The 9,426-nt window shown below is 41.6% G+C and overlaps 1 protein-coding gene across 2 annotated transcripts in view; it reads left to right on the top strand.

Annotated features, from left to right (window-relative positions):
* Positions 1 to 5,342, top strand: part of LTA4H (leukotriene A4 hydrolase) — a 32,644-nt gene extending 27,302 nt beyond the window's left edge. The window contains exons 16-19 of one of the 2 annotated variants that reach the window (XM_061125604.1): positions 1,031 to 1,126; positions 3,550 to 3,632; positions 4,285 to 4,389; positions 5,059 to 5,342. In XM_061125604.1, coding sequence (XP_060981587.1) covers positions 1,031 to 1,126; positions 3,550 to 3,632; positions 4,285 to 4,389; positions 5,059 to 5,176 — 402 coding nt within the window. In that variant the 3' untranslated portion in view covers positions 5,177 to 5,342. Of the gene's footprint in view, positions 1 to 1,030; positions 1,127 to 3,549; positions 3,633 to 4,284; positions 4,390 to 5,058 lie in introns of those variants that run through there. The other variant, XM_061125605.1, reaches the window with a different exon arrangement.
* The last annotated feature ends 4,084 nt before the right edge of the window (positions 5,343 to 9,426 follow it).

Genomic DNA, 9,426 nt, shown 5'->3' on the forward strand with positions numbered 1-9,426 from the left:
TATCCATTCATCTGCTGATGGGCATCTAGGTTGCTTCCATGTCCTGGCTATTATAAACAGTGCTGCGATGAACATTGGGGTGCATGTGTCTCTTTCAGATCTGGTTTCCTCAGTGTGTATGCCCAGGAGTGGGATTGCTGGGTCATATGGCAGTTCTAGTTCCAGTTTTTTAAGGAATCTCCACACTGTTCTCCATGGTGGCTGTACTAGTTTGCATTCCCACCAACAGTTCCTTGTAAAGGGACTATTAATATAGGTTTCTTTTTTTTTTCCTTTTTAAAAAAATTATTTATTTATTTATTTATTTAATACAGGTTTCTGAGGAGTGGGACTTAGAGACAGGGAGCAAAAGCAGAGAGGAATTTTTCATTTGGTCCTATTTGATTTTTTTTCAAAACTTTGCATATATTTCTTTTAAAAGAAACCCTAGTTTAAAATAATTTGAAACTATTTTAAAAGATTCTAAAAGTACCCATTTTGATCATCTTTATTCATATTCCTTAATCATTTCCTCAAAGATAAATCACAGTGAATCCCAAATTGAAAAGTACAGAACCACTTTTTTTTCCTTAGACAGTTTCCAAGATTTAAGCAGGGGAAAATAGAATATGTGGAGATGAAGGGAAAGATCTGTTTGTGGCCTTATGTGTTCCTTAGTGTGGTATTTTGAAGAATATGCAATTTTATTTTTTACCCACATTTTTTAATTGGCCTGTAAATTACCTGCCATGTATTTTGCAGTGTTTCTTTACTTTGGAAATCTATATAATGCAAATGGCAGAGGATGTCAAAAGTTTCCTCCACTCTTAACAGTCTAGTGTTTCTTATGTAATACAGATCTAGGAATCATATCAGCTCTTTAGCTTATACTGATGCCATCTCAGAATGATTTAAAATAGCTAATGCTTAATTTTTTTTTTATAGTCTTATGTATCCTTGTATTTCTCTTTCTTAACTTTTATGTCAGATAAACCAATACATTTTGTTGAGTTGTACATGAATGTAAATAATCAGGCAACATTTATTTCAGGCCAAAGATGATGATTTAAATTCATTCAGCTCAGCAGACCTAAAAGACTTCTCTTCCCATCAAGTGAATGAATTTTTAGCACAGATGCTCCAAAGTGTAAGTACTAACTCAAAATATTAGAAATTAAAATGGGCATAAAGGCACAGCATTGGAAAAATATTAATGTGGAAACTAACAGAAAAAATGATTTGTTAAAATTCATTTGCTTACTTAAAAACATTTGTTGGTTGAATGCCTGCTATGTTTAATATGTTTAATACAGTGCTGAATATAAAAGTATGTAAGAAAGAAATATCTCGTGTCCTCAAAAAGTTTATAAGCTACTAGGAAAGGTCACATGTGCAAAATTTAGCAGTAAAAGGAGAAATTTTAGGTGTCATTTGTGAAAAAGGGGAAGAAGGATTCCCTTCCAACTGGGGTAATCAGGAAGGATCTGGGGGGACTGGGGACTGATCTGAGCAGAACAGAGTCAGCAGGGAGGTAGAAATTCAAGTCGGAAGGAGCAGGACATGACAAGAGTGGCCGGTGTTGCAGGAGGAGGAAGCTGTGGGTTTGGGAAAGAGGTTAATGGAGAGAACGTGAGAAAGGCTGCTGGGACCCGACATGACAAGTCTTGAATGCCAAGCTAGGAATGTTAGATGCGATTCTAGACAAGAGCAAAGGATTTCACATTTTTAACGATGACTCATCTGATGCAATGGTGATTATGACGACTATTCTCCTGATGCTGAGGAGGCTGGATGGAATGAGGAATGCTGGCAGTGAAGTTCGTTGGGAGACTCGAAGGAGCCCAGGACAGGAGGGAGGGAGCTGGTGGGAAGGGAAAGAAAAGGACAAGGAGAAGGAGATCCCAGGATGGAGCAGGGGGTTTGGGGATTCACTGGATTAGGGGTTAACAGGAAGAAGTCCAGGCAGATTTGACAGTTTCAAAGCCAGGGGATTAAATGAATATGCACAGCTGAGAGGGGATGTTGTATGTTGAGTGGGAGACAGTGAGGTCTTTCTTATTATAAGACAGGGAACTCTTAGGTCTAAGGATCTTGAGAGGGATGGAGACTTTTTGAACAGAATTTCCTGTGGAATTGATACAAGATGAGGAATAGCCTTTTACATCAACAGGGGCTTTAGAGCATTTTTTTAGTGCATGAAGCCGTCATCACACACTTCTGTAGTCCCTCCTGCCCTGGCTCCTGGCCCTGTGAAAAGAGAAATGATGGGATGACTGGGGAGCAGGCACATCTAACACGGGGAGAGGAAGGCCACTTGGGACAAGACCTTAAAGCTGGCCAGCCTGGCTTGACTTGGAGCTTAGCTGAACAAACAATTCGGGAAGGGTATGGCAGTCAGTGAGAGCAGAGGTGGTTAATGAGTGGGAGTGAGGCTCTATAAGATAGTCATGGCTGGAGCAGAGAGTTCCTCAGCCTGCATCTTGCAGGCACTACAGACTCTCCGCTTGACCAAACTGAACTCTTCTTTCTCTCCTTCACCCATACTGTTCTCCTTTAGGGCAGGTTAACCTGGGCACAGGGGCTTCCCAGATGGCACAGTGGTAAAGAATCCGCCTGCCAGTGCAGGAGATGGAAGAGGTGTGGGTTTGATCCCTGGGTTGGGACGATCCCCTGGAGGAGGAAAGGGCAACCCGTTCCTGTTCTCTTGCCTGGAAGATTCCACAGACAGAGGAGCCCCGTGGGCTATAGTCTGTGAGGTTGCAAAGAGTCAGACACGACTGAGCACACTCTCTGACATGCAACTTGGGCACAAGAGTTGATGAACCCCCTGAAACTGTACACATAAGTTTGTGTTTACATATGTACTTTCCCCTTAAGGAAAGGGTCCATATTAGTCATCAGATTCTGAAAAGGGTCTGTAAGATAAAAATTTAAAAACTGCTATTTTGTAGGGAAATAGATAATTTAAAAGGGATTTCAGAGGAAACATCCAGAGATAACACTGGGGGAACTCAGGAAGAAAATGAACTGTGATTGAATCTGGAGAAGAGAATAAATTTATGTAAAGTATAAGGAAGAACTTGAAAGATTCTGGAAAGGGTCTGAAAGTTAGTATTTATATTCATCCAAAAGCCTCATTTAATTCTCCATGTGTCTTGCACATTAAATTAACCCTTGGCTTGTAGTGTTTCCCCGGTGGCTCAGACGGTAAAGGGTCTGCCTGCAGCGCAGGAGACCTGGGTGAGGAAGGCCCCCTGCAGAAGGAAATGGCCACCCACTCCAGTATTCTTGCCTGGAGAATTCTGTGCAGCCTGGTGGGCTACAGTCCACAGGGTCGCAAAGAGTCGGACACGACTGAGTGACTGACGCTCTGTCTCCTAGCAGGACATCCGTATTTAGAATAAGTTTTGCACAAAATTTATCTCAGTGTGCATTTGTTTATTTTTATCTAACTTATTGCTATATTATACACTATTGAGGATTTTAGTCTGGCTAAGAATTTCTCTCCCACTCCTTTCTTCCAAGGAATCCTGTGGAAATGACACATTATACTTCTTTATTTTGCTCTAGGCACCTCTCCCATTGGGGCACATACAGCGAATGCAAGCGGTGTACAACTTCAATGCCATTAACAACTCTGAAATACGGTTCAGGTACATCGTTGCCACCTGTCTCTGCCAGAAAGTGGGAAGCTAGCCTAACAGGCAGAGGAAGGGGAAGCCACATGATGAGACATACATGAGTCTCGAGAAATCCTTGTTAAACTTACTGCATCTGTATACAGATTTTATAATGGTCTTTAAGGAATAGTTGCAGTGTCTGTAATATGATCATATTAATTTTTGTTTGAATTTTCTGTAAGCTTTTCTTGCCTTTAAAAAAATTAGAATTAAGGATCCAGTGGTAAATCGGCACTCTTCCACAGCTAACCAAATGGGCTCTGAAATGGGAACAGTCAGAAATCTTTGATTCTGTCCATCTTTCTTAATTTAAATTTGGTAGTATAAGCCTGAATCAAAGTTTAATTCCTTCAGAAATTGCATATGTTAGGCCCATGAACACCTACATAATCCAAATTCTAAAACATGGTATTTTTCAAGAACACACTCTTCTTCCTTCTCTTCTCCAATTATTGAATGATATATATAAGGATTTGAGATTCTCAGAATAAGGACATAATATAAAGTGGTGTACAGTACAGCTATAATGGGATCATTTATCGTTACAAAAGTTTTCAGATATGCTTCTTATATCCTGTTTCCACCTCATTTCCCACCCCATACCCCCCTAAAATCCTCCTTTTAGATGGTTACGACTCTGCATTCAATCAAAATGGGAGGAAGCAATTCCTCTGGCTCTAAAAATGGCAACTGAACAAGGAAGGATGAAGTTTACACGGCCCTTATTCAAGTAAGAACCAAGTCTCACTGGACTTTGACTTCACATTAAGAATGAGAAAGAAAAATCTTAAACAGATATTTTTGTTGTTGCTATAATACTTTGCAAAGTGCAATCTAAAAATAATATTTTTAAATTTGTTAAAGATTATAGATATAATTTTGGGATAGGAGTTAACACTTCTAAATGTTTTAAATTTGAGATGATTTCCTTAGCTTTTTAAGAAGATTATCTGTTATGGGCCAGCCAAATAGGGTTGGATGCTGCTGAAAAGGAAATAAATTGAAGGCAATCTTATATACACAGGAAGATCTTTAAAATCAAGTAGAAGATCACTGGTGAGTAGGGAAGGACAAGAAAAAAGTGTCTGAAGTTAAATGCAAGAAGGCTAAAGCAGGTAAAGCCAAACCTGTTTAATTCAAACATTGTAATTAGGTGGAAGAATAGGTTGCTTGACATATAATAAAGGAATGCTTGGTAAAATTGAAAAAAAGTTGTTATCTTGGCCACAAGATACAATTTTAAAATACCTTAGTGAAATTATTTTGACTATGAATTTGACAGGAATTCTGAAAAAAATGTAACCTGACATATCTATTATTAATCTCTTTGCTTTGCAAGCATAATAAGATTTGCCAAAACAAGTCAACAAGTCATTGTCTTTTTTTTTTTTAAACACAGGGACCTTGCTGCCTTTGACAAATCCCATGATCAAGCCGTCCGTACCTACCAGGAGCACAAGGCGTCCATGCACCCCGTGACTGCCATGCTTGTGGGGAAAGATTTAAAAGTGGAGTAAGGACCTGCACATTGCTGATGGCAGATATTTCTCTTTTAAAATCAAATTCTTAAAAAAAATACAACACTTCAGCTCACATTGTAACTAAAAATGTCTTTTCAGTTTTGGCTTTTTTTGTCAGTGATTTTTTTTCGTAAATAAAGCTGAGCCACCTCCCCCTGCTCCACCCCTGGTACTGTGTTCTTTATACACTGAATTTTAGCAAAGCTTAACCTTTTGATTTATAAATGTCAGGTTTTTCAATTATTTCATATTCATTTTCTCCCTATATGGTCACAAGATAGACATGTCAACATATTATTATTTACCTCTTATTTTAAGTGCTGTAGTTTGAGTCTTCTATACACCAAAAATTCAGCGTAATTAAGATTTTTCTTTTTAAATAAACTTACACATGAATACTTGGTTAGATTTGCTCATCACCCAGCTGGTGGACATAGGATCAACTCCCTTACCTAAAATGTATAAACTTGTGGGAGCACCCTGTTCCCCATACCTGGATCCCCCTGCTGGCCTGTTTTCCTGTCTGTTAGGGTCAGATGGTCAACCTGAATACCCTGCTTCTTCCTTCAGGTATACCTGACAATCTCTTCAGCCTGCCTCATGTCCTTAGTGATCAGCAAACATTCTCCACCAACAAGCAGCATACAACACAGAGAAAGAATTAAAAACAATACAACTTGATCCAAATGACAGCAATAAAGTTCCCCCATGAATGTAATGAGGCCCTAGGGTGCCTCTGCCCAGAGTTTGGGAACCACTGTTATATTAGTTAGGATGCTTTGATCATAACTGATAGCAACCCCGATGACTAGACATCAGAAAGGGAAAAGGATTATTTTAAGAATACAAGGTAAGGGGAGGTTATCGGCATCTGAGGACAGACAGAAGGGCGCTGCAGCAGGACCGGAGAAACATCAATACTCTTATCTTCCGTTTCTATTTGCAAATAGTCGGACACGACTCAGTGACTGGACTGAACTGGTCCACAATGTATAGTCTGGTTACCCCTAGCCTTACTGTTGCAGATAGTTCTTACCACATGGAGAGACTGCCCTAATTCCAAATTCCCACAGGTGAGATTCTGACCCGGCTTTGATCCACCCGTGGCCAAGTAAACTCTAGCAGAGAGGAATGGTGTCTTGAAGGATAAATGTGGGTGGGGGTATTTCATTGTGAAATACCCTCCAAAAGTGCTAAAAAGAGGGGGAAAGTAAAAAGAGGGGGAAAGTCTTAAATTGAGGCGAACACCTTGGCCCTTCTTGTAATCCTGAGACTTCCCGCTCTAACTCTCCCCAACAGTCCTCTCCCTTTGGGCATTTCTACTCTGCAGTGTGATTCTGTTTTTCAAGGTCCTGCTCTCACCTCCATGCTGGGACTCTCAGAGGACAGAATTCAGCTCAAATTCATGGTATATAATTACCTTCTATGTGATTGTGTGCATGCTCAGTCCCTCAGTTGTGTCTGACTCTGCAACACCATGGACTGTAGCCTGCCAGGCTCCTCTGTCCATGGGATTCTCCAGACAGGAATACTGGAGTTGCCATTTCCTCCTCCAAGGGGTCTTCCCAGCCCCAGGGATAGAACACGCATCTCCTGCTTTGGCAGGCAGGTTCTTTACCACTGGGGCCACCTGGGAAGCCCTAAGTGATTGGACTTGAGCAAATCCATGGACCCAGATGATGCTTTAGAAGTCTTCCCTTGATCTATAAGCATACCCCATACTCTAAGCTAATGTCGTTTTTCAGTTACACTGATTAGTGATACTGAACATGAATTGGGGCCAGGGACACAGGAGGGTGGTCTTGGAGGATGTGATGGAGGAGGTAGAGGGCGCTAAAGACAAATGTTCATAGGGATTTACCTGGAGTCAGCTCAGTGGCAGCTATGCTTATTCAGCTAATACACTTACTCAGCTCAACATACATTTAACTCAGCTAATAAGTGTATGGCAACCCACTCCAGTGTTCTTGCCTGGAGAATCCCAGGGACAGAGGAGCCTGGTGGGCTGCCGTCTATGGGGTCGCACAGAGTCGGACACGACAGAAGCCACTTAGCAGCAGCAGCAGCAATAAGTATATGTTGAATGTCTTTGTACTCAGCAAATACACTTACTCAGCTCACATACACTTACTCAGCTAATAAGTGTATGGTGAATGTCTTTGTACCAGGCTGGGTTCACACATAATTTCTGAGTGAACAAAAATAAGTAGTTTCTGAGCGTGGAGAAGAGAGAATCATCCAATGTGGGAATGTACGTTGGTGCAGCCACTGTGGAGAATAGTACGGAGGCTTCTCAGAAAACTAAAAACAGAACTTCCATATGATCCTGCAATCCCACTCCTGGGTGTATATGCGGACAAAACTATTCAAAAAGATACATGCACCCCTGTGTTCATAGCAGCACTATTCACAATAGCCAAGACATGGAAACAATCTGAATGTCCATCGACAGATGAATGGATAAAGATGTGGTACATATATACAGGCACTTCCCTGCTGGGTCAGTCGGTAAAGAATCTGCCTGCAATGCAGGAGACATGGGTTTGATCCCTGGGTTGGAAAGATCCCCTGGAGAAGGGAACGGCTACCCACTCCAGTATTCTTGCCTGGAGAATTCCAAGGACAGAGGAGCCTGGCAGGCTACAGTCCAGAGGGTCGCAAAAAGTCAGACACAACTGAGCAAACTTTCACTTTCTTTCTTTAACATTATATATATATATATATAGTAGAATACTACCTTAGCCATAAAAAAGAATGAAATAATGCCATTTGCAACAGCATGGATGCAACTAGAGATTATCGTACTAAGTGAAGTAAGTCCAAAAGAGAAAGATGAGTACTACATGATGTCACTTACATGTGGAATCTAAAATATGATACAAATGAACTTATCCATGAAACAAACGGAATCACAGACACAGAGCACAGACTGGTGGTTGCTACTGGGGAGGTGGTTGGGGGAGAGAGGGAGCGGGAGGTTGTGGCTGGCAGATGGAAGCTGTTGCATACAGTATGGATAAACAACAAGCTCCTACGGTATAGCACAGGGAACTATAGTCAACACACTGTGATAAACCATGATGGAAAAGACTGTTTTACAAAGAACTTATATATGTATACACAACTGAATCATGGTTGCTGTCCAGCAATAATTAACACTGTAAATCAACCATGCTTCAAATAAAAAAACTTCTATATAATGCTAAAGAAGAAGGACAGCAGCCCAGAGAAGGGCCATCTACCCCCACTGAAGGGTGCAGAGGATGCTTCCCGGAGAAGAGCAGGCCTAAAATGAGATTGAAGAAGTAAGAAGTATCTAGCCAAGCAAAGAATGATCACTCATGGTGCAATGAAGATCTCGTGTGCCTCAGATAAGACACGATGTAGCCAAATAAATATTTTTTTAATATATTGTTTTAAAAAGTCTCAATGATCGTCATCACAGGCAATTTCCTAGCATTTCCATTGTACCAGGTGCTGCTTTAACAGCTTTACATGTATGAACTCACTTAGTCCTCCCAAAAGCCCTTTGAAATAGGTACTATTATCATCTCCGTTTTGTCGATGAAGAAACTGAGGCCCAGAGAAGTCAAGTTTCTTGCCCAGAGGTCACACAGTCAGGAAATGGCAGGGCCAGGATTTGAGCGCAGGTAGGGATTCCCAGGTGGCGCTGGAGGTAAAGAACCTGCCTAACAGTACAGGAAACGTGAGACCCAGGTTCGATCCCTGGGTCGGGAAGATCCTCTGGAGTAGGAAATGGCAATGCACCCCAGTATTCTTGCCTGAAGAATCCCATGGACAGAGGAGCCTGGTGGGCTCCATGGGGGTCAACAAAGAGTCGGCCCGACCACAGCAACTTAGACATACAAGGCACAGATACTGCAAACAGTGCAGTGAGGAAATAAGTCCCTCTGCTTTTGGATGAGGAAACACAGGCTGGTCAATGACTTACTGCCCCAGGCTGGTAAGTGGTGGAGCTGCGCCCCACCTATGGCTGTCTGAGCTGTTCACGTCCAGGCGACGGTGGCTTGTCACCCAGATGGTGACCTTTCGTTGTGAAAATGGTCTCGAAGAGGCTTCAGAAAACCTTAGTCGTGGTGAGGGCAGAGTTGCTCAACAGGTATTTGGGGAATAAACAAATGGATGGGGATTGCCACACTTCCTGGTGTGGAGAGCATTTTACAGTTGAGTAATCCCAGATAAAGACAGGAACGTGGTGTTTATAAGCTGCCGGTAAAGAAGGGACA

This window comes from Dama dama, chromosome 22 (assembly GCF_033118175.1).
Source record: "Dama dama isolate Ldn47 chromosome 22, ASM3311817v1, whole genome shotgun sequence".
In the NCBI taxonomy this organism is placed as follows: Eukaryota; Metazoa; Chordata; class Mammalia; order Artiodactyla; family Cervidae; genus Dama; species Dama dama.